Source organism: Tachysurus fulvidraco, chromosome 1 (genome assembly GCF_022655615.1).
Source record: "Tachysurus fulvidraco isolate hzauxx_2018 chromosome 1, HZAU_PFXX_2.0, whole genome shotgun sequence".
NCBI classification, from domain to species: domain Eukaryota; kingdom Metazoa; phylum Chordata; class Actinopteri; order Siluriformes; family Bagridae; genus Tachysurus; species Tachysurus fulvidraco.
Window position 1 is genome coordinate 42068618 of NC_062518.1, and position 24686 is coordinate 42093303.

The 24686-nt window shown below is 38.3% G+C and overlaps 1 protein-coding gene across 4 annotated transcripts in view; it reads left to right on the forward strand.

Annotated features, from left to right (window-relative positions):
* Window positions 1-6135: 6135 nt before the first annotated feature.
* The window catches only part of si:ch211-241e1.3 (laminin subunit alpha-3), a 100364-nt gene continuing 81813 nt past the window's right edge, over window positions 6136-24686 (forward strand). For 3 of the 4 annotated variants that reach the window (XM_047821172.1, XM_047821181.1, XM_047821189.1), the window contains exons 1-4: window positions 6136-6579; window positions 11101-11253; window positions 23843-23960; window positions 24441-24559. In XM_047821172.1, the coding sequence (XP_047677128.1) occupies window positions 6307-6579; window positions 11101-11253; window positions 23843-23960; window positions 24441-24559 (663 nt within the window). In that variant the 5' untranslated portion in view covers window positions 6136-6306. The remainder of the gene's footprint in view (window positions 6580-11100; window positions 11254-23842; window positions 23961-24440; window positions 24560-24686) is intronic. The other variant, XM_047821199.1, reaches the window with a different exon arrangement.

The following is a 24686-nucleotide window of genomic DNA, read 5'->3' on the forward strand; positions in this document are numbered from 1 at the left end:
AAGGCAAGCAACATCTCTTGGCACTTTTAAATCTCAACTTAAAACTCTTTTTTTTTTTCATTTTGACTCACTGAAATTTTACATAGTGCTTATTTTATAGTCTATTTTTGTTGCTTTGATTTAAAATCGTTATGTTATGTGTGTATTCTTTGTTGTTTTTATTGTGCTCTTGTAAAGCGCTTTGAGATGTTCTTTTAAAGGCGCTATAGAAAATAAAGGTTATTATTATTATTATTATTATTATTATTATTATTATTATTATTATTATTATAATGGAGAACTTCGTCGAAAGTCTTTAGTACTGATTTATTTTCTAATATAAGAGTACTCCTGAGGTTGGCGGCAAATTCTTCAAAAAGTCAAAAAAGAAGAACAAGAATAAGAAGAAATCCAAAAAATTCCTTACATTGTGCCTCATGGAAAGCTTTTCTTTCCAGGCACTGATTCTGACAGAAGTCAGCAGGGCCATAAACCCCTCTCAGCCGTGATCACCGCAAGTCTGAAGGACGCTTATGTAATTTCTGATGGATTTTCACCTCGGCTTTGATGAGAGTGGTTTTGGTATTTTTTCTTTTTGCTTTGTTACCTGGCAACAGACTCTGTTCTCTCAGCTTCTCTCAATCAGGCTCAAGCCTAAATCAAACCTTACATAAAACACGCATCATGCAAGATGTAATGTTTGCATGTTGTTTTTATTTATTTATTTATTTATTTATTTTCAAACACCATAAAGAGTTAAACTCAGGTCATTTCCAGCACATTTCCAAGCCAAATGAATTCTCTTATACATTAGCGTGTCGTGTGCAAAAAGCATTCAAACACACTTGGCTTGCCTTGGCAGTGAATTGATTTTCTCTGTTTCTTCCCACCCACATGCCCCTATACTCTTATGCTCATTCTCTGAAAGCACTCATAGCTGCTGGCCTGCATTCATAATTGCTTCCTGTGTTCAAGTGCCTCACTGTTTGGCCAGGCTATAGCGATATAGCAGCAGGGTAGCAGGGTATATATATATATATATATATATATATATATATATATATATATATATATATATATATATATATATATATATATATATATATATATATAAACACATATATGTTCAAGATGTCAGGATCTGTCAAGGTAATAGCAGCTGGGGGTGGGAGACTCCAGTGAACAGAAGAAAAAAATCACACTTCATGTTCACACGAGAATGTGTGTAAAGACGATAAGGATGAGTGCTGAATTTTTCACTGTATACTAAGGATGCTTAAAAGATTCCGATGGAGCAGCGATTCCCAGGCGTATTCCTAAATTCCCTTTGGGTACCACATTTTCCTCAACTTACGCACACCGAATAAGGTCACAGTAGGTCCGGATATGATCTGTGGCAGGTTTTAAAACAGAAAAACGCAAAGATGTGCAATGCATAAGATGCTAGAGGAGAGAACTGAAAAATGGCGTAGTAGTACAGCGCTGCTGAATTTTCCATTCTGAATGGTCAGAAGGTGTTGATTTCTTTTTTAGAGATGTTTTGCTGTTTAACTCTCCTTCTTGATATTTTTCCCCAAAATATCACTAGCAAAGAGAAGGATTGCAGAATTTATATTTGATCTTAAAACATGGATTGGATGAATGGAGGGATGGATAGAGGGATGGCTGGATGGATGGATGGATGGATGGATGGATGGATGGATAGATGGATGGGTGGATGGGTGGGTGGATGGAAAGGTTTATAAATAGATGGATGGATGGATGGATGGATGGATGGATGGATGGATGGATGGATGGATAGGTGGATGGATAGATGGGTGAGTGGATGGAAAGGTTTATAAATAGATGGATGGATGGATGGATGGATGGATGGATGGATGGATGGATGGATGGATGGATGGATAGGTGGATGGATGGATGGATGGATGGATGGGTGGATGGAAAGGTTTATAAATAGATGGATGGATGGTTGGATGGACAGGTGAGTGGATGCATGGATGGATGGATGGATATATATAGTGGATGGATGGAGGTATGAATGGAGGGATTGATAGATAGATGTATGGATTGATGGACAGGTTTATGGATATACCGTATATATGGATAAAACTGGTGAATACATGATAGTTTGATGGATAGTTGGATAAATATGATTATAAATAAATGGATGGATGGATGGATGGATGGATGGATGGATGGATAGGTGGACAGGTTTATGAATATACTGTATGGATGGATGATTTAGTGGATGACAGAAAAGCAAGCTGTTAAAAGGGTTTGTTGATATATGGTGAACTCTTCTATAAGGAGCTGTTTATTTACATATTTGACACTGGAGACTCCTTCCCTATAAAATATAAGGAGTCAGTGCTTTGTAACAGTCAGAGGTACAGCTATAACTTTACATTGTCCAGCATAGGAAGGTCTTTGGGTAGATGGAGGGATTTGCTGTTTCTTAGTAACATGGCATGGTTAGACTAATTAACCTAAAGAGAAAAGTGAAGAAAGTTGCTCTAGCGGAATTGCTAACACACGCTAATTTGTTTTGCTAATGATTTGCAACATTTAAACATAACTGTAAAGTGAAAAAAGAGGTACAATATTTTCATAGGGCTTGGATTAATAAAATATTTTAGGATGAACTATTATCTAAAAATATCCAGCTTCAGGATAGTAACAGTACATTTGCGTAAAGTTGGGCTGCATCTCATCATCCTGTCGCTGATTATTTCCCTGTGACAGCATAACAGGTTAAAGTCTCAGGAGTTCATTACAGTACAGTAACTTGGATAAATCAGAACCAGGTCACTTCATCTAATCCCGTCTAATCACAGGAGTGTCATTTCTGGTGATCTGCTCTCGTTTCTGATAAGAAATATTTAGGGCTGTGAGAAGTTTGAGCAGAAGACCTAGATTTTCACCTTTTATAATTTTTTTAAAGGTCTATATTTGCAGCCCACCTCCAACAGATGTCACCAAAGACCCAACTTTCCATCTTGATTTTTTTTCCCTCTGGTTGTCTTGGTTTATCCAAAATATCACTAATGAAAAGGATTGTTTGAAGTGATACTTGATCTTAAAACATCTACAACAACTCACCTTCTTCACCAAAGTATGTGGATATTTTGTTTTTTTTAAATAAATGCAGGTTTAAAGAGGGATCTTATGAAGAGGGGTCTTCAATACTTCAGTGACTGAAGTAATAAAATACAGCTAAAAGGTTGTAACAGCTAACAAGTGATTTCGGAAAAATTGTCCGTAGTGTGTGTGTGTGTGTGCGTGTGTGTGTGAGTAAATGAGAGTGTGTGTGCCCTGCAATGTGTTGGCACTCCGTCCAGAGTGTATCCTGCCTCGATGCCCGATGACGCCTGAGATAGGCAGATAGGCCCTGTGACCCGAGGTAGTTCGGATAAGCGGTAGAAAATGAATGAATGAATGAATGAATGATAGATGGACTGATGGATGGATGGATTGTTGGATGTGTTAATGATGAATGGATGAATGGATAGGTTTAAGGTTATATTGGATGTATGATTGAATGAATGAATAAATGGATGGGTGGGTAGATGAATGATGGATGGATGAATGGTTTAATGGATGGATTGGTTGGTGAATGGTAACTGGATATATGTATCCATAGATAAATTCAAGCTTAATGAAATTGAATCGATGGATGAATGGATGGACGTACGGCGGACGGATTGACAGGTGATTCTTTAGAGCAAGATGAAATTTTTAGTTCCTTAATTAACAGCCAATTCTTAAGTGTTTAAATTCTTCCATAAACTGCTCAGACTCTAGTTTGACCATTAGTGCATTAAATATTTCAATTGGAAGAAAGCAGAAATTATTTTGATTGTTGATTTCTAAGTCAATACATTAGTTATCAATTAAATGAATGTTATATGTTTGTATTATATTTACTGTATATATTTTACAGTTTTTTATGTTATCTACATGTTTTGCTTTCCTCTATTCTGCTTCCTAACCAGTTGATTGTCTATAGAACAAATAAAGGCTTTTTGTCTTTGTTAATAAATATAGACAAGATCTGCCTACTTTCACAGGAAGAGGCCGTGACTCAAATATCAAGCTCTTCCTTTCCAATATTGGAAGAAATTATGATTTCAGCTTGCAGGATTCTGAAGCCTGTGGCTAGAAAAGTGTACACGAGTTATTAATCTGAGTGATTAAAGGATTTTGGATAGACAGATGAATGAATGGATACAGCTGAAATGCATAAATAATGGATGCATAAATGGATAGGCAGTCAAATGATATATGGATAGATGAGTTACTGATGGATGTATGAATGGATGGATTTGTTAATGGTATAAGGATAAGTGAGTGGTGGATATACTGTATATTGATGGATAATTGAATGGATGGATGGATGGATGGATGGATGGATGGATAGATGGCTAAAAAATGTAAAGTTCTAAGCCTCTCATTGGGTGGAGTCAACATCTCAGGCTGAGTCAACTCTACTTTACTGTATGAATGCTCACAAGAAGACATTTAATAGAGACTTGTCTGAAGAAAACTGTCTGCTCTGATAAAACCAGAACATAGCAGCGACCGAGTTATTGTACGTCCACCATGATTCATTTTTCCCAGTCAGCAAATTTCCTTTGGGCTAAAATGTGAGCACTATAAACAGCTGTACTCTGGTCTGACTCTGTAATGAAGAATTCTGTAATGCAGAATTGGGCAAGCGGCAGCAGCAATGCATATTAGAAATGTCTGAAGGATTCTTCATGGGGCATCATTATAAGGTCCAATATTAATATAAAGTAGGGTAAGTCACAAAAAGAAATATACATTAATTAATTCATTCATTCATTCATTTTCTACCTCTTATTCGATCTACCTCGGGTCACGGGGAGCCTGTGCCTATCTCAGGCATCATCGGGCATCGAGGCAGGATACACCCATGGTTGGAGTGCCAACCCATCCCAGGGCACACACACACACACACTCTCATTCACTCACACACTCACACACTTCGGACAATTTTCCAGAGATGCCAATCAACCTACCATGCATGTCTTTGGACCGGGGGAGGAAACCGGAGTACCCGGAGGAAACCCCCGAGGCACGGGGAGAACATGCAAACTCCACAAACACAAGGTGGAGGCGGGAATCAAACCCCCAACCCTGCAGTTGTGAGGGAAACGTGCTAACCACTAAGCTATCGTGCCCCCCGTGTGGCCAAATTTGGGAGAAAAAAAAACAAGTAGACATAAGACATAATAGACATAATGAACTGCCCCAGACCACCCTGCATAAGTTTGTCACATTCCTGGCACTTTTCCCAAATAGAAATGTGAGTTAAATGTAGTTATTTGTTATAACATTTTTATATAAGGATGGAATGTGTGTATATTTTATAAGCACCCTCGATTCATTTCCTACGTCGGTGCCAATGTGCTGCATTGCTTTATGATGTTGTGAGAAAAATGTCTCAGAAACAAAACTTGGAAACTCCCTACTCAATTGGGAATCTCCCGGCAGACAGAAGTTTGGTTTATGTTCTTCTGGAATGGTATAACAGATCTTTAGTACTTTGTTCAGCTCAGGTAGACAGGTTTATCAGTTCCTATAGGATCAATCACAAATCATGCAAATGGTTGTTACTTTTGGCCCCTAAACTGTGCAATAATGTCCATCCCAGGTCATGTCAGGAATCACTTTATTTATTCTATTTTATTTTTTTTTTCGTGATAAACCTCTAAAGTTTCGTAGCAGTTAATTGTTTTACTAGGTAAGTTCAATTCAATTGATTTTTATTTATTTATTTATTTTTAAACAATGCACATCGTCTCATAGCAGCTTTACAGAACATAAACACAGAACAAAAGCCTATTATAAAGATTAATATAATACAAAAATTCAAGATGAATATTAGATTTATTTAAATGTGTTTATATTTATCCCCAATGAGCAAGTCTGAGGTGACTCGGTGTTAGTATATTATTCATTGTCCTGAGTACTGAATCTCTGAGAATACAAAGTACTGAGATTTGTATTGATGAACGTTTTTGGTCCCTTTGCTTGGACCCACTAAGCTATAAACACACACACACACACACACACACACACACACACACACACACACACACACACACACACACACACACACACACACACACACAATAAAGAGGAAAGAGGCGTGTGCGCGCGCACGGTGAGGAGAAACCTCTTCAGCAAGTGCAACAAACTCCGGTGTCTCGCGCAGAAGTTCAGGAGTAAATAGTAAAGAGCAGGTTGCAGGATTTCATGGATCGGATATGAGTGAATTTCCGCGAGCGTCCAAACACACGGAAAATGACGCGGAGCAGAAGAGCAACGCTAAACTCCGCCGCACGGCTACTTTTACCGTGTCTGATTTGCGTGCTTGTTCCGGTCAGAGCGCGAGACAACGCTGAACACGTCCCGGGCGGATTCAGCCTGACACCGCCGTACTTTAACCTGGCTGAAGGCTCGCGAATTTCCGCCACGGCTACGTGTGGTGAGGAGGAAAACGGTAACCCGAGGACTGATCTCTACTGCAAACTGGTCGGAGGGCCTACGGTGGGATTAACGAGCCAAACTATCCAGGTAAGACACTCACGCGCCTACTCACGCGCACACTCACGCGCCTACAGTACATACAGTGTAGCTCATATGCAACTATCAGTAATGATGTTGATGATAATAATAATAATAATAATAATAATAATAATAATAATAATAATAATAATAATAATTATTATTAATAATAATAATAATATTAATACATAGTATAATAATAATAATACAAATAAATAAAATAATAGTAATAATAATAAGAATAATAATAAAGAGAAGGTTCCAGGTTCGAAGCTAAGCTCAGGTTTCCATCTGTGTGTAGTTTCACTTTGGATGTTCTTACTCTGTCCACATTGGTTTCCTCTGCGTTTACTAGTTTCCTCCCATCTCTAAAAAAAACATGCCATCTGAATTATTTATGATGCAATTAGAAATGTTAAAATTATGTTTCATGCCACTAATGAGACAATCTGCAACCCTAAGTCTGGCCCTGGTTCAGGTGAACCCCGTTCCTGATATTACACACTGCAGTCAAGCGATCAGAGAATAAACCAGATGAGAATATCTGTTGTTCTTCCCGCATCATAGCAGGCTTTGTCTGGTCTCATCCATTATCTCACAAAAACATGCAGGTAGAAGGACTGGCTTCTGGTGAATGTCCTATATCACTACAGAATTGTTTGAGGTGTGTATGAGTGTGTGAATGTGTGTGGTGACTGTTAGAGCAGGGAACCATTCAGGACCAAGCTTGTTCTCCTGGACCAGGACCAGATCTATTTACAACAAATCATGTTTAAACTATTTAAGATAAAAGACCCAAAGAGATGAACAAACCAAGCCGATTAAGTCATTATGTAATATCGTACAGTATAATATTTTCTGGAACATGATCCTATAGATTATGGAGTATATTAGGAAACCTACACCTTCCACTACTGACCTGTGAGAGATATTCAGGACTAACTTTAGGCCAGTTCATACACAGGATTGGCTGTATTGCTTCAGGAGTTCAGCAAGTCACTTAGACTAAACCATTTAGAACTTAAAACTCCACAATCAGGCTTTCTGTAGATGTTTTTTTTTTTTTACCACAAATATAATCATTAAGTGTACCTATTCCTTTAAAGGAGATTTTTGATTTCATAACGATTAACCTTCATACTGTATAGACTTCGGTTCCTAATCAACACACAGCCATTTCCATCACCAGTACTTTTACGTAAATACAGTGTAATATCCAGTATGTGCACCAAAAATAGCTTTTAAACGTGTTTCTTCATGCCCAGCCTTGAAGCTATTTTTGGTTTTTTGGGTTTTTTTTTTAGGAAAAAATTTTATCTTGATTGTCACTGATAAAAATGTCTATTTTTAAAGGCAAGTTAACATATTGCTGTGTTTGTAGTACACTATAGTACCTATATAACTAATCAGTAGCAGGTCAGTGGGATTAAAGTGTAAGTGAGGATGTGATGGTTCAGTGGTAAAGGCTTCAGGTTACTGATCAGAAGGTCAGGGTTCAAACCCACAAGCTGCTGAGACATCAACGTTTGGTCCTTGAGCAAGACCCTTAACCTCACCTGCTCCAGGGGTGCCGCACTATGGCTGACCTTGCGCTCTGACCCCGGGGCTTATGATAACCTGGGATATGCGAAAAATGTAAAGCATTTCACTGCATGAATGAGTATGTAACAAAAATTTTTTTTTTTGGGCTAATAATAATAATAAATAATATTAATAATAATAATAATAATAATAATAATAATAATAATAATAATAATTAAAAAATACTACTAATAATAACAACAATATTAACAATAATACCTATAATAATAATAATAATAATAATAATAATAATAATAATAATAATAATTATTATTATTATTATTATTATTATTATTATTAGAATTATTAATGACAAATATTTTTGCAAGACATGTTCAGATGTTAAATAAAACATTAATCAGACATGAGGCAAAGTTAACACTTTGTCAGCCAAGACTGGTGACAGAAACACACACACACACACACACACACACACACACACACACACACACACACACACACACACACACACACACACACACACACACACCTTTTGTATATTTTATTTCTAGGAAGAAATTATCTGCAAGAAGAATAAGAAATGTTCAACCTTTCATTTAGAATACATGCTTTTATTTCTTTGATATTTAACTCCTACTGAGAAATATTACATGAAATATACTTTATACAAGATTCATTGCTGTAGGAACACAGTGACTGGAAACATTTTTCACACATGACGGAAGAGTTGATTTATTTCAAATGTTTCACTTTTGACAAAGGACGATGCGTTTGATACGGTCCGCCTCAAGATTCTCTTGTCCACCCTCAGGAGTCTTGAAATTTGCAGATCAGTGTGGGAATGGTTTGCTTACCTGCAAGGATGCTAATATCAGGTAACATGGAGGGGAGTGACATCCGCTCCATGCAGAATCTCTACTGGTGTCCCACATGGCTCAGTACTTGGCCCTCTTTTTTTCTCCTTGTATACTTATTTTCTTGGTGAAGTTCTTACCTCACATGTGTTCTCTTACCACAGCTATGCTGATGATACACAACTTATCTTCTCCTTCCTGCCCTCAGATACCAGAGCTTTTGTTTGTATCTGGCAGACATATCATCATGGATGATGGCTCATCAGTTGAAGCTCAATCCTAGCAAAACTGAACTACTGATCATCCCGGGTGATTCATCCCCAGGTCATGACCTTGCAATATCCCTGCATAATGATCTGATCTTCTCTTCAGTCATAGCTCACAACATTGGGGTAACCATAGACAATCAACTGTCCTTTTTCTCACATGTTGCTCTTGTGACAAACTCATGTCGGTTGCTTCTCTACAACATAAGAAGGATTCGGCCATTTTTGTCCACACAGGCTGCTCAGGTACTTGTTCAGTCTCTTGTCATCTCAAGTCTGGACTATCGAACTCACAGCTGGCAATTCATGCTCTGCAAATAATCTAAAATGTAGCTGCACTATTTCTCCTCAACCTGCCTAAGTTCCCTCCACTGTCTTCCGGTAGCTGATGCATCAGTTTCAAAACACTGATGCTTGCCTGCAAAGCCAAAAACAGACCAGAGCCCTCATACCTCAAAGCCCTCATCACTCCTCACACTGCACCTCGCACCCTCAGAGCTACCAGCACTGCTCCACTGATCCCGCCATCTCTCAGGGCAAGAGGTAAGTATACAAGACTCTTTTCTGTTCTGGCACCAAGGTGGTGAAATGAAGTTCCCATAAGGGTCCGGACAGCTGAGTCACTGGCTATCTTCAAAAGACATACTTATTCATGAAATACTTAAACTAGCACTTTCTTCCCTGAATGCTGTATTTAAAACAAACAAACAAACAAACAAACAAACAAACAAACAAACAAAAAAACCCTTTCATGTAGGTATGAAACTTTCATGGTTTCATTTATTATTTTTTATCTTTATTTCTTTTTATTAATTCTTTTTTTATGAGAGTTAAGAATAGATAGATGGATGGATGGATGGATAGATAGATACTTAAATAGATAGACTGACAGCTAGATTGGTGGGTAGATAGACAGGTGGATAGAAGAATGGTTAGATAGATGGGTGGATAGATAGATAGATAGATAGATAGATAGATAGATAGATAGATAGATAGATAGATAGATAGATAGATAGATAGATAGATAGGTAAATAGATATTAAGAAACATGAGAAGCTAAACAGTTCATGTTGCAATTTTGGCTAATATTGAAAAGTGTTTTAAGACATCTTTAAACAGACAGACTGTTTGTTAAATTTGCTCCACAAAAACATGATCTCTACAGGAAATTCGCCAAAACAAGATGAAAAAGTTCTCCATTGTTTTAATAAAACATTGTCTGCTTTGACTGCAAGTGAGGAGACAGCAGGGACGCTCAGGACAAGGCACATTTTGTCTTCATTTTCCTTCACTTTTCAGCAATTTTCTTTCTAGGAATATACATACCCACACCGTTCAGCTAGCAATCTCTCTCTCTCTCTCTCTCTCTCTCTCTCTCTCTCTCTCTCTCTCTCTCTCTCTCTCTCTCTCTCTCTCTCTCTCTGTCTTGTGGCTCTTGTCTTTTCCCAGTTTTATCCTTGCCAGTGCTCACTGAAACACAGGTATAGGTCCATTCTACTCACTCTCCTGGCTCCACCCTCCTTTAACTGACTGATGCTTGACCACGCCCCCTGTCCATCATATATATCTATTATTTCTGGCCACCTGTTTTTTTCTGTTTTTCTGCTAGAAAAAGTCTTATTGACATCTGATGGTTTTTTTCCAGGCTGACAAACGTGTATGAAATAGCGGAAATATATAAACATAAGCAGAGAATTTTGGGGGTGTTTCCAAAGGATTCCTGAGGATTTCTTTATGTAGTGTGCAATTTTTCCAATCAGACATTTATTTATTAAGAGTTTATTTTCTAGAAGTTACAAAGCCATGAAGAACTAATTGTGGGTATAAAGAATATAAGTGTGAGACTCTGAGATTTGTGATTATTTCAGGGGCAGTACTGTGACCGCTGCAATGCCAATAATCCTGAGAAAGCCCACCCAGTGAGCTACGCCGTCGATGGGACGGAGCGCTGGTGGCAGAGCCCGCCTCTCTCTCGTGGTCCGAGGTACAACGAGATAAACGTCACACTGGATTTGGGTCAGGTGAGTGTTCCAAACACATATACAGTGCACAAGTACATGCATTCAAAATGACCCTAATTCCCACCTGTGAAGTGATAATTATGAGTGTACCCTACTTACATGCCTTGTTATCAGTACGAATATTTCTCTGTTGTTTTTTTCTTCTTTTTTTTTTCCTTCTTCTTTTCACACCATAACACATTACTTAGCTAGCTAGATTGCGGACATTGAAGGAATTTCGGCCAAATAGATTATTTATTGTAAAAACATGCAACATGCATCAAACGTTTGCTGTTCTACATAATCAACAGAACCTAAAAGGCACATTTAGAAAAAAAAAAAGATTTTTTTCGGAGAACAGTTCTCTGTTTCAGTTTCCTAGTTTCCTAGTTGTAATTCCGACTTCGTGGGCCATTCATATGTAACTTCCTAGTGGTAAACTCGTATTTTTTACGATAATTTAGCTAAGACATGAAGGCAACACTATTCTAATTCTAAGCTTAACGTTTAAGCGCTTTGAGTTTAAAAACTTTTTCTAAAAGAAATAAAACAAATTCCTCTACAATGACCAGACTCTCAGATATTTATATCCCTGGTCTCCACCAAGATGTAAAAACCCACCCCTCTATACACACACATTAATTATGACATGAATGCTCAGAGAACCTTACTTAGGCTTGGTGCTGTAACTTTTTTACACACCCATATTTATACAAGTGACAGCAAGCAGATTCGAATTGGCATTTCGTCAGAACGAGTGTGTCACGAGCGAGCTAAAGGTACGCGTTCCTCTTGATTATGAGAATAAAATAGATCCCCAGCTTACAGGACAAGCACTTGCTAGGTTCTTTGAGACAATTTTTTTGGTCTGCACTTAAAGTTTTGGCACCGAGCACAACCTCGTATCATATCAAGGCCCTTTTTAGGGTTTAATTCTGTTCTCTGCGTTTACTTTATTTCCAAGTAGGTCATCAAGGTTTCTTAGGGATTTGTGGGAAGCTAATGGACTGTTTCTGCCATGCTGCTGCTTTTTGTGTCTCAAGAGAACAAGAAGTAAAAATAGAGCTGAGTTATTGGTCTAGATTGTACTGTATTCTTACAGCAACGTGCTATTGAATTCTACAAGACTTGGAGAAGTTTGGCTTTAATTCTGGAACTGATAATAGACCTACTGATTCTGCTAAATGGCTGAGTTTGTCTTTTTTAGTTTCTTTTGTTCATGCACTCCGTCTTTTACAGTACAAACCCACACACACCCAAACACTGCACACACATCCACCTGTTGAAGGATACAGAATCCCGGCACTTATCACGCCAGCGAGACTCTGTTCTCTCAAAAATAGCCTGTGTGTTACTGAAAGTGTGTGTCATTGTGTTTATTTATAGATATATGTGGGGTTTAAAGACTTTGTTTAATGCGTAGAACAGAGAGGGAACCCTACACCTAAAGTACTGATTAAAAAAAATAAATGACTCAATGCAAATAGGACACCCAGACTTGGACCTTGGACTCTTTAATAATGCAAGTGTAAAATCTTTATGTTGCAGTCCACAATACAGAGGTTCTCTTATCTGTTGATTCACAGGGGATTTGAATCTCTGAACGACTGTCAAGATAAGACAAGTACAGATCCATGAATAGCCAAGATTCAAGGTTCAAGGCAAGGTCTTATAGGGGATGAGGATGACTTATTAATTCTTTTTTAGGAGAGTTAAATATAGATCATATTAAAGATAGATATAGATAGATAGATAGATAGATAGATAGATAGATAGATAGATAGATAGATAGATAGATAGATAGATACTGTAGATAGAAGACAGACAGATAGACAGACAGATGGATGACCGGGTGGGTGGATAGATAGATACATAGTCAGACGAATAGTCAGGTAGATACTTAAATAGACAGACAGACAGACAGACAGCTAGATGGGTGGGTAAATAGACAGGTGGATAGATGTATGGTTGGATAAATAGATAGATAGATGGATGGATAGATAGATGGGTGGGTAGATAGATAGATAGATAGATAGATAGATAGATAGATAGATAGATAGATAGATAGATAGATAGATAGATAGATAGATAGGTAGGTAGGTAGGTAGGTAGGTAGGTAGGTAGATAGGTAGGGGATGAGGATGGTTCAAATTCGAGTTCAAATGAAAGCACGTCAATTTTGAGTAAAAACTATCAACCCTTTTTCAAGGGCAAGCTTTCACTTGACCTCTCCATCCATCTAGTCATTTTCTTTAGTGCTTATGCTACACAGGGTTGCGAAGAGCCTGGAATTTATCCCAAGGGACTTGGGGCACAAAGCAGGATACACCCTGGACAGGGTACCAATCCATCACAGGGTACGTTAGAGCTGCCTGCAGCCTACAACGCATGTCTTTGGACCTGGGGTGGAAACCGGAGTACCCAGAGGAGTACATGCAAGCTTTATGTATTCAAGGTGGAGATAGGATTTGAACCCCTAGCTGCTGGGGTGTGAGGAAGCTTCATTCCTGCATTGCTCCAATACCAAAACAACACAAATTTTACTTTTCCAAGCTCTCAATCAAGACCAATACTGTATTTAACAAGATCCATGTTGGAGACCAAGACAAATCCAAATCAAAAATGCTTTTAAGTTTAAGGCAAGTCTAGGACAATACTGACAACATGTCAAGGGCAGATTCAAGTTCTACAGCAAACTGAAACGGAAGATGTACCACAAACCACAAAATCTTTGCCGAACCTTGTTCTCCATCAACAAATCACCTCAAACCTCGAACCACATTTTCCATCTGATTAGCCATTAGCCAGTTCCCTCCTACTAGCTGTTGCCCCTGATCACATATCAGCTACCAAGCAGGGATTTGAAGCATAGCACAAAGTAAAGGAACACACTCAATGTTTCCCTCTTCCACATACACAAGAAGGAAGGAGCCAGCGACTGTCTAACATTGCTGTGATTGACAAGAAAGAGAGAATGGCAATTTCACCTTCAGGAATTAAAACTTGGCATCTCGCGACGGTACAGAGAACTCTATTAAACAGCAATGTGATGCGCTTTTTATTCAGGACATATAATTTACATCGTTTTCTTTCTCGTCAAACCATTCCGTCACCCCTCTTTCACCAGCTCGGGTTAGGGGAGGAAACGAGTTTCACTCAGTCCTGAGCCTCCAGCTGACGCAAGGTTTTGTGGGATGAGGTAGCTTAGTGGTTAAAGTGTTGGATCACTGATTGGAAGGTTGTGAGTTCGATATCCCAGGTCCAACAAGTGTCCATCACCGGGCCCTTGGCCTTCAGTTAGTCAGTCATGTAGGGGAAAAAAGGGATAAAATTGTTGAGGACTGTAAATGGGTTGGACTCTTCCTGGAAGATGCGACACCATTAGGATCATGGGAGCAATATGGTTACCCAAGACAACGGTAGGTATAGTTTTTGAATGGAAACTTACCGATCATCGGACGAGACACCTTTCATTCACCTGTATATCTTGAATGACAGGTCTCTCGTCCAATGATCGGTAAGTTTCCATACACAAATTATACCTACCTCTAACGGGGTGTCTGAATTGTCGTTGTGTTTTCGGATTTCTTAATGTGTTTTGCACTTCTCGGCCACCGTACAGTACCAAGAATATCTTAGGAAAATGTGTTTGGAAAGTGTCCTGTGTAGTGATAACATATTGTCAAATCGTATGATGGATTAAAGCAGTGATAATGAGTCTGTTGTGAAACACCAAGTTTAGGTAGGTCTATTTCTCAGCTCAGGTGTGAACTCAGTGTCTGAAAATACCTGATCAAATCATGTCAGACATACATATAAATAAATAAATAAATAAATAATTGCTTCTGTTACTCGGTTCACTCACATGGAATCGATTTGACCGAATAAATTCAAGCCTTGTTTTTTCAGATTAAGTTTCATATCAGAAAGTTGTTGTGTCTCTTCCAACACGGCGAGTAAGGGCCTGCTCATCCTCCCTGCATTCCAGCAATAATTTCTTGACTTTCTCCCTCATGATATACGATATAACAACTTAGGCATGTAGGAAAAGGTGATTTGATGTCTTGATAATATAGATTCACTTTTACATTCCATTTAATCTGAATCTGAGGATAAATTATTTGTCGTACTCTCGGTGGCTCATCTCCCAAGCTAGAGTAAAGTTTTACTAGCTTTAACATCGTTTAACGACACTTAAACCTAATAAGGGCATGTTACGATCTGGAATGCCATGCTGGGAGAAGCACTCTGTCTTTTTTCAACCCGTTTTAATGGCCCGAGACCAAAAAGAAAGGAGAAATTCAGACGAAAGTAGAGGCAAGAGCAGCAAATAAAAATTGCAGGAAACAAGAAGAGAAAATGGGGGGAAAAGACACGGAAGAAATAAAGTTAACGAACAGAAGGGGAAAGGATATAAAATGAAAGGAGGAAAGGGGAAAAAGAATATGATAAATAAAAATAGGGAACGGAACGATGATGAAGAAAGAATAAGGCACAAAATAAAACACGGAAAAGAGACGCAGAAAGAGAAATGAGGCCTGCAAAGGAAAATGAAAAGGGGAAATAAACGGGAAGGGGATTATAAGCAAAGGGATAATGGGGGGAGGGAGAGAGATAAAAGAATAAGAAGAGATTGTAACAGAGAAAGAAAAACAAGAAATGGAAAAAAAAGAAAGGGAAACATAATAATAATAATAATAATAATAATAATAATAATAATAATAATAATAATAATAATAATAATGAGTAAAAGGTAAAAACGGATCTCTTTAAATATTATTCTTTTTTCTCTCTCTTTTTTCCCCACACTTCCTCCTATTACTGACCTCCTGAATACTGATCTGTAACAGAAATACTGAGGGTTTGTCCTCTGACCCTATGTGTTTTTGAATATTTTCGAATCTCTCAGTTTGGTTGCTATAGTGACGGAGTAGCCTTTGACTGATTGGTAGAAACGAGGCGTTCTCAAGCCGATTCCAAGATGAATGACGTTTCATCCTCTAGTCTCTTCTGTAGAGGCTTCTTAATTCTTAAAGGCCTTTAAAGGTAAAACTCTGAAGATGAGGATGAAACAAATTGCTCCTTTATGCAGCGCTTTTATGATTTCTGTGTTCGTTGTGTATCGTTCTTGGAATCAGGAGACATTTTTGGACTGGGGAATCCAGAGCTAAAGCGTGGAACATAGTTAGGGATTGACCTTTAATACCACCTGCTTTTTCCAGCCTTTCAGCCATGAACACAGGTGAAGATCTGACAGTGTGCTGTGGGGCGCTTTGTGGTTACTCTTAAAGCTCATGGAGATTGATTTGTTCAAGGAAAAATGTCTCTGGCTTATGAAAGCATATGATATTTTTATTTAACGTAATGTGCATGCGTGTGTGTGTGTGTGTGTGTGTGTGTGTGTGTGTGTGTGAGAGAGAGAGAGTATGTGTAAGAAAGAGAGTGAGTGATTGAGTGACTCTGTGAGTTTGTGTCTGTGAGAGAGTGATAGTGTGTGTGAGAGAGAAAGAGGGTGTGTGCCTGAGAGAGAATGTGTGCATGTGTGTGTGTAAGAGAGTAAGAGAGAGAAAGAGGGTGAATGTATGTGCGTGTCTGAGCGCGCGCGTGCGAGAGAGAGAGATTGTGTGTGTGTCTGTAAGAGTGCTAGAGCTATAGTGTGTCTATGAGAGTAAATGTGTGTGTGTGTGTGTATGTGAGTGTGTGTGTGTGTGTGTGAGAGAGAGAGTAAGTGAGTGTCTGTGCCTGTGAGAGAGCGAGTGTGGATTTGTGTGTGTAAGAGAAAGTGTGTGTGCGTGTTTGTATGAGTGTGTGTATGTGTGTGTGTGTGTGTGTGTGTGTGTGTGTGTGTGAGAGTATAATAGAAATCCATCTCCCCACGTGATGCTCGTCTCAGCCACCTGTCTCCCTCAGTTACACTAATGCTGCTCTTATTATTGTAAAGTCGGTGCTTCGTCCTGCCGCTTTGGTGTCCGGCTCCGAGCGTAACAACTGTCTGTCTCTGTCTGCAGCCACATCAGGTGATTGTTCATTTGTGGAGCATTCTTTATCACTGAGCTCGCACACAATATATAGATGTCCAGAATAGCCTGTGGCCTAGAGCAACACACACACACACACACACACACACACACACACACACACACACACACACACACACACACACACACACACACGGGTGCCATGTAGTCTCGCTGAAGACTAGCTGAAGACTATCCCTGGAAAGCTGGGTGTGAGTCGGGAAAACAAACCGGATCTTTGTGTGATGAAGAAATACTCATTTAGTATATTTTGGGAATATTTCTATTTTATAGTTCTTTCTTCGTTTGAATCAACAACATTTCTTAAATCTTTCATTTCCTTTACTTTTTACTTCGTTTTACTTGTAGTTTCTAATTTTAAAAATGAATCCGTATCACCCAAGTCGATCTCTGAATCTCAGAGTCGACTCATGGCATTCACCTTAAAGAGAGGCTATTCAGTGAAACGACTCAAAGATTCGACTCACTGATTCACAAATGACTGCACGCTTGTGTAAATCAGTTCGGTTTGATTTTTATTACTTAAAAATAAAATTTCATCGGCTGTCAGTCCTCAATTCCTGAAACTGAAGAATCAACTTTGAATTGAATTGTCTGTCAGTTTCAGTGTTGATTCAGTGGTGAGTCAAATGATCGACTCCCAGTGAGATGAAGTTGTATTTGCATGAGAAAAACAAGATAAATCGGATTTAGTTTGTTTTTTGAAATAATACTAATAATATCTCTTTTTTTCCCATCTTATATCTACTGTACGTTAATGGCTTGCTAAGCTAATCGTGACACTAGCACCTCAGTGAACACCTAACTGCTACATGAAAGTTAGCAAACAAAGTTAGCATCAGCATCATCAATATATTAATGAATAACTAACACATGATTATTTTTAATTGAACTGAAATAGACTTACACACTTTATGGCTTAAAGTCAGCTCAGGAATCTTGTCTAGTTTGTGTTAGTTAGCTGAGTAGTGTTAGTTAGCTGAGTAGTGTTGGTTAGCTGAGTAGTGTTAGTTAGCTGAGTAGTGTTAGCTAGCTGAGTAGTGTTAGTTAGCTGAGTAGTGTTAGTTAGCTGAGTAGTGTTAGTTAGCTGAGTAGTGTTAGTTAGCTGAGTAGTGTTAGATAGCTGAGTAGTGTTAGTTAGCTGAGTAGTGTTAGATAGCTGAGTAGTGTTAGTTAGCTGAGTAGTGTTAGATAGCTGAATAGTGTTAGTTAGCTGAGTAGTGTTAGCTAGCTGAATAGTGTTAGATAGCTGAGTAGTGTTAGATAGCTGAATAGTGTTAGATAGCTGAGTAGTGTTAGCTAGCTGAGTAGTGTTAGTTAGCTGAATAGTGTTAGTTAGCTGAGTAGTGTTAGTTAGCTGAGTAGTGTTAGTTAGCTGAATAGTGTTAGCTAGCTGAGTAGTGTTAGTTAGCTGAGTAGTGTTAGTTAGCTGAGTAGTGTTAGTTAGCTGAGTAGTGTTAGCTAGCTGAGTAGTGTTAGCTAGCATAGAACATTGCAGTTGAGTGAATCAGCTGAATTAACGATTCGTACTCAAACAAATAAGTGAATTTTTCACTGACCAGTGGCTGTGATGCTGTTGAGTCTTGTACTTGAATAAAATTGGTGTAAGATCATTTGCATCTTTTTGTTAACACACACACACACACACACACACACACACACACACACACACACACACACACACACACACACACACACACACACACACACACAAACTCAAAAAAATCTACTCAATGGTTGTCTCTTTTCTTTTCAGTGGGAATGAATCACTATTTGTTACCTTGAGTGTTTCCTCAGTGGTTCAGTGGTAAAGGTTTTCACCTCACGGTTTCAGGATCTGAGAGTTAATTGTATGCATATAGAGTCTCGAACGATCACAAAGCGGTTTTACAGGAATATGAGATCTAAAAATATGAAATATTTAAGAAACTTAAGTATAGTCAAGAGCAGTTGTGTAACATGGAGCTTTTGAGTACCTTATAAGTCTGAACCTCTACATAATTGAAAAAAAAAAAGAAGTTGGGGGTATTAAAGCCTTTATTATCACCACATGTACATTATAGCACAGTGGAGTTCATTTCTTCACATATCCCAACTAAGTAGGTTGGGGTCAGAGCGCAGGGGCAGCTATGATTCAGTGCCCTTGGAGCAGGGAGGGTTAAGGGCCTTGCTCAGTTAACCAACAGTGGCAGCTTGGCAATGCTGGGGCGTGAACCCTGACCTACCTATCAACAACCCAGAGCCTTAAACACTCAAGCCACCACTGTCCCACTTTGCTAACTTCCTAATCCAGAGTGATTTACATTTATCTCATATACAACTGAGCAGTTGGATGTTAAGGGTGTTGCCCAGCAGTGGACGCTTTGCTGTGGCTGGATTTGACTTGTTCTCCAGTTTTCTCTCACTTCCCAAAAACATGTCTGGAGGAAAACTGCCTATGCAAAAACAGACCCTACTGTAGGTGTAAATAGTCCCACCCACCTCTATGTTCTCCGATGAGCAGAAATGAGTGTTTACCTGACTTTGTCGCCCACTGAAGTTTTCCTATAACTCATGTGACGTTTATACATCAGGAATACCAGCCCGAGCTCTGGCTTCCATCCTGACATTTATGCAAACATGAGAACTATAAACATACCGTCATAAAAACCAGAAGAGGAGAAAGTACAGCGATGTAATTGAGGATGTGTTGAAATTCACAGCTGCCTGTACTGTATTCCCCTTAAAGTGCTATTTAATGTAAGTAAATATGACTCCTGAACCTTTGGCCTAAAGATGTTGAAGTGTGTTAATCGAATCTCTGGTCAAAGCGGTTCTAATCTTTTGGCTGGCTTTTCAAATATTTAACAATGCCTTTGTTAGAGTGGACGAGGAATAAAAGAGACGATAAAAGAAAAGGAGCGGATACGCGTCCCATATCCGCTAGAGTTTACTCGTCACACACTTACTGTGCTGTGACATGACGGATGATCAAACACGTTCTTTCCTACCGCTCTGTAGGACCCCTATGCCCTTTTATACATGATCTGCCCACAGCATGTGTGTGTGTGAAGCAGTGACAAACAAAAGGAGTTGATTTAAGACTGTTTGAGAAGCTAGCATGTCGTATTCAGTCAGCGCATGTTAGGGCAAGCGTGCGTGTTGTTCCATTTGCATTGTATCTGTATCGCTGTTTGCAGGACTGGACTAGTGAAGTTTACACACACGTGCTCTGAACAGGAAGTTTATTTTATAATCTAGTGCTGATGAGGGCTTCATTCTCATTGGTTAGAAGCTTAACGCCTAGCTATAAAATGTTACATAGAACTTTTAGAGATGGTTATAAAAATGTAGGAATAATATAAGGAAGTTATTATTATTATTAGATTGAACTAATCTGTAAAAGTAAAATAAAGGAAGAAAGTGTTAAGAAACAATGCTGAGACTTAAAGATACGTAAAATTAGATATAAGATACCGTTATACCTCGAGATACGAGGTGATTCGACCAAATTTTTGCCTTGAGATACGAACAAATTTTTGAGATACTAGCATCCGAGCCGACGCCATCGAACAAAGACCCACAACAACAGTTAAGAGAATTTCAGTTAAGTTCATTAGTGAAGTTTAGTTAAGTTCCATTTAAGTGTAAAGTAGCATTAAGCGTGTACAGTAGCGAGTGAACGAAAGTGAAAGTGTAATTCCTCCTAACTCCTCCGCCAGTTTACTCCTCCCTCTCCCGCATCTTCCGTTCGCTCAAGTCGTCTTATCTCCAAGGTAAATAGTACACTTTATAGTAAAACCAGTTTATTTTTTAACATTCTCTTTTATTACTGTATGTTTTTATACAATATTTGTCATTTATAAATACAGGTGCTGTACATTTCTCATATTAACACACAAACAAAACAACTGGAGTGGACTTTTGCAAGCTGGAACGGATTAATGGGATTTCAATTCATTTAAATGGGGAAAATTGCTTTGAGATACGAGCAAATTGAGATACGAGCAAGGTCACGGAACGAATTAAACTCGTATCTGGAGGTAGTACCGTACAAATAAAACACTTGAACACACAAAACAGAAGAACACAGTAGGGTAGCAAAGCAGTTTCATCTCATGAGAAAAAATGATCGTTTTCCATCAGTCTTCACTTTCTAATATTTTCTATATGGAATTTCGAGTGTTTCTGTACTAACAGCTTAAACGCAGACTTAACCTCAAAATTAAACGTTAATGCTTTGTTTAAAAGAACTAAAAAAAAAAAGAAACATTTCCTGGAACACATTTAAATATAATGTAAGAATGGTTTAATATGAAGGCAAACAATTTAAAACAAAAAAGTCAAATTCATTAAAAAAGAGCAATAATAATAAAAGAGCAAACGTTCATAATGCCTGAGTTTATTTACATGTAGCTGATTCAATTTCTTGTTCAATTTATGATAATATTTTCCTGAAATTATAACCATTTCTAATTATATGAAAAAATCTACCTGATTTAAATGAATTATTATTTTTTTTTTTTACTATTTTTAGTCAGAAGATTTTCTAAAATGTTTCTCTCCCTGTGTAAAGATTTTATCTAATATTTATACCTAATAAATAATGAGTCATATATTAATAAGTGAGTAGGTTTATCACGTATTCATGTTTATTTTAATGCACTCTTCATTTATTAGGTCATGTAAATGATAAAAACTAAATATTTGACTGTATTTTCTTATATTATTTTGGAAGCATTTATTTTGTCACATATACGTACATTACAGCTGAATGAAATTCTTTCTTCACATATACCAACTTTGGAGGTTGTGGTCAGAGCACAGGGTCAGACATGATACAGCTCCACCGGGGCAGAGAGAGTTAAGGGCCTTGCTCAAGGGCCCAAGAGTGGCGACTTGGTAGTACTGTGGCTTGAACCTTGATCCTCTGATATTCAATCCAGAGCCTTAACCACTTGAGCCACCATTGACCCTATATATAATATCTATAATATCTATTATATTATTCCCATTCGTTTGTAAATTTACCCCCAAATCACTACGCATCTCAGTTGGCTGTGTGTGAGGCGTAGCATGGGAGTGACCTGGTATGAGGGCTAGTATGTTGTGTGGGTGTAAGGGGTGCAGGATGGGTTGTGTTTGGTATGTTACAACATTTCAGGAATGTGTGTGTCGCTGACATGTCTCTTCACACACCCCGACTTCGCCTGCATTCGTCCGCATGAGCGAATGTGACAGCGCGTATGCATGCCATACAGGTGTGAACAAGGTGCAGAACCATCCATCAAAGACGCCGGATAGAAACCCCGGGCTCCTTTGTTTCTCAGTTATCATGTGTTTTTTTTCCCAAGCTGTGTGTGAACTCACGAAAAAGCTTCTTCATAGAAGATGAAGCATTTGTTTGCTCTCTAAATGTGCGCGTCTCTCGTCATAGGAGTGTCTATAACAGCTGCTAAAAGAGCTGCATCTCATGTCTCGAATATTAATAAATAAATACATAAACCGAGTCATAAATGTGCATCAGAAATACTAGAGGACCTCAGGTTTCCATAGTCTCTAGATTTGCTTCTGAGTTTAATAATAAGGTAAAAACAAGCATAGCATAGGTCCTCTGCAGGTATAGAAGCAATTAATTCAGTTCAAATTTCAATTCGATTTGATTTTATTGCACTTTTAACAATGGACGTTGTCTCAAAACAATAATATTCATAATATTAGACTTCTATTCAAATGTGTTTGTATTTATCCCTAATGAACAAGCCTGAGGTGACTGAAGTGACTGTGGTGAGGAAAAACTCCCTTAGATGGAAGAGGAAGAAACCTTGAGAGGAACCAGACTCAAAAGTGAACCTCATCCTCATTTGGGTGACACCGAAGGGTGTGATTATAAACTGTTATAAACACCAGTGTGTGTTATTATGAATAATGTCAGAAACAGTCTGATAACTGTGTATTCATAAGGAGGTTGTTGTATTCTAAGGCCACATGGAGTCGGTATCTTCTCAAAGAAGGTCCGAAATCTTCATGATGCTTGAGCTGGTACATCTCTTCATGCCTCAGGATCCTCACAGGCTTGGCTTCTTCTCACTGAAGGTCTGAAATCTCTGGATGCCTCAGGATGAATAGATACAGAAAATCATATGGAGATGAATTAGATGATCTAGATGATCATGTGTATGTGATCAGATCTACAGGAGCACAAGATTATGGGATGTATTGTGTCTTATGTTTATGCCTGACTAAAGAGATATGTCTTTAATCTACATTTAAAGTGTCAGGAAGACTATTCCAAAGTTTAGGAGCTAAATATGATAACACTCTACCGCCTTTAGTAGACTTTGATATTCTGGGAACTACCAGAAGTCCTGAGTTTTGTGATCTCAGAGAGCATGAAGGATTGTAGCGCACACCAAGACATTACTTAAATCCACCTCCGGCGATAAAACTTTGTTGAAAACGACAATGATTTAAATCCTGTCTCAGCTTTATTTTGTTGAGCGAAAGACCGAGATCTAGTGATATGACTGTCGAAGATAAAACTGACTGAATGCATTCAGCTTTGTGACCACAGGGTTTTGTTTGCTTTATAGCTTTTCCATGTCGCTTACATCATCGTGAAGTTTGCAAACTCTCCACGGCCGGATCTGTGGGTGCTCGAGCGCTCCGTGGATCAGGGGAAGACTTTCACACCATGGCAGTATTTCGCACGTGAGTTGACGTTCTAACGACATTTCGATCCTTAAAATCTAAAATACCCTATTTAACTTTTTTTATTTTATTTTATACTTTTTGATTATTTTGATACTGCCTTTAAATGTATTTGTCAAAAAAAAGTAGAATAAAAATAAAATCGAGTAAAAATGCTACAGATTTAAATAAATGGGGAAAAAATGAATGTAAATAAATGTCAAATAGTTTCTTTTTATTTACAATAAAAAAAATGTAATAAAATTTGCAAAAGAATGGTAGAAAAATGTAGAAAAATAAATAAATTAAATAAATGAATAAATCAGACATTTATATTTCATACATTTAATTAATATTTTTGAAATTGATATGAGATGAGAGGTAAATGGGTTATGTGCGTGTGTGTGTGTGTGTGTGTGTGTGTGTGTGTGTGTGTGTGTGTGTGTGTGTGTGTGTATTATTAAAGCAGAAGATTTATCAGGTTCATTCGATCTGCTTTAGATTCAAAACAGGATTGCATCGAAAGGTTTGGGACGGAGCCAAACGGCAGAACTGTTAGAGACGACGATCAGATTTGTACCACCGAGTACTCACGGATTGTCCCGTTAGAAAACGGAGAGGTGAGCTGATACTGATACTGTGTGTGAGCTGATACTTTGTGTGTGTGTGGGTGTATAGGTGCGTGTGTGTTTGTGCGGGTGTGTATGTGTCTGTGTGTGTGTGTGGGTGTGTGTGTGTGTGAGCTGA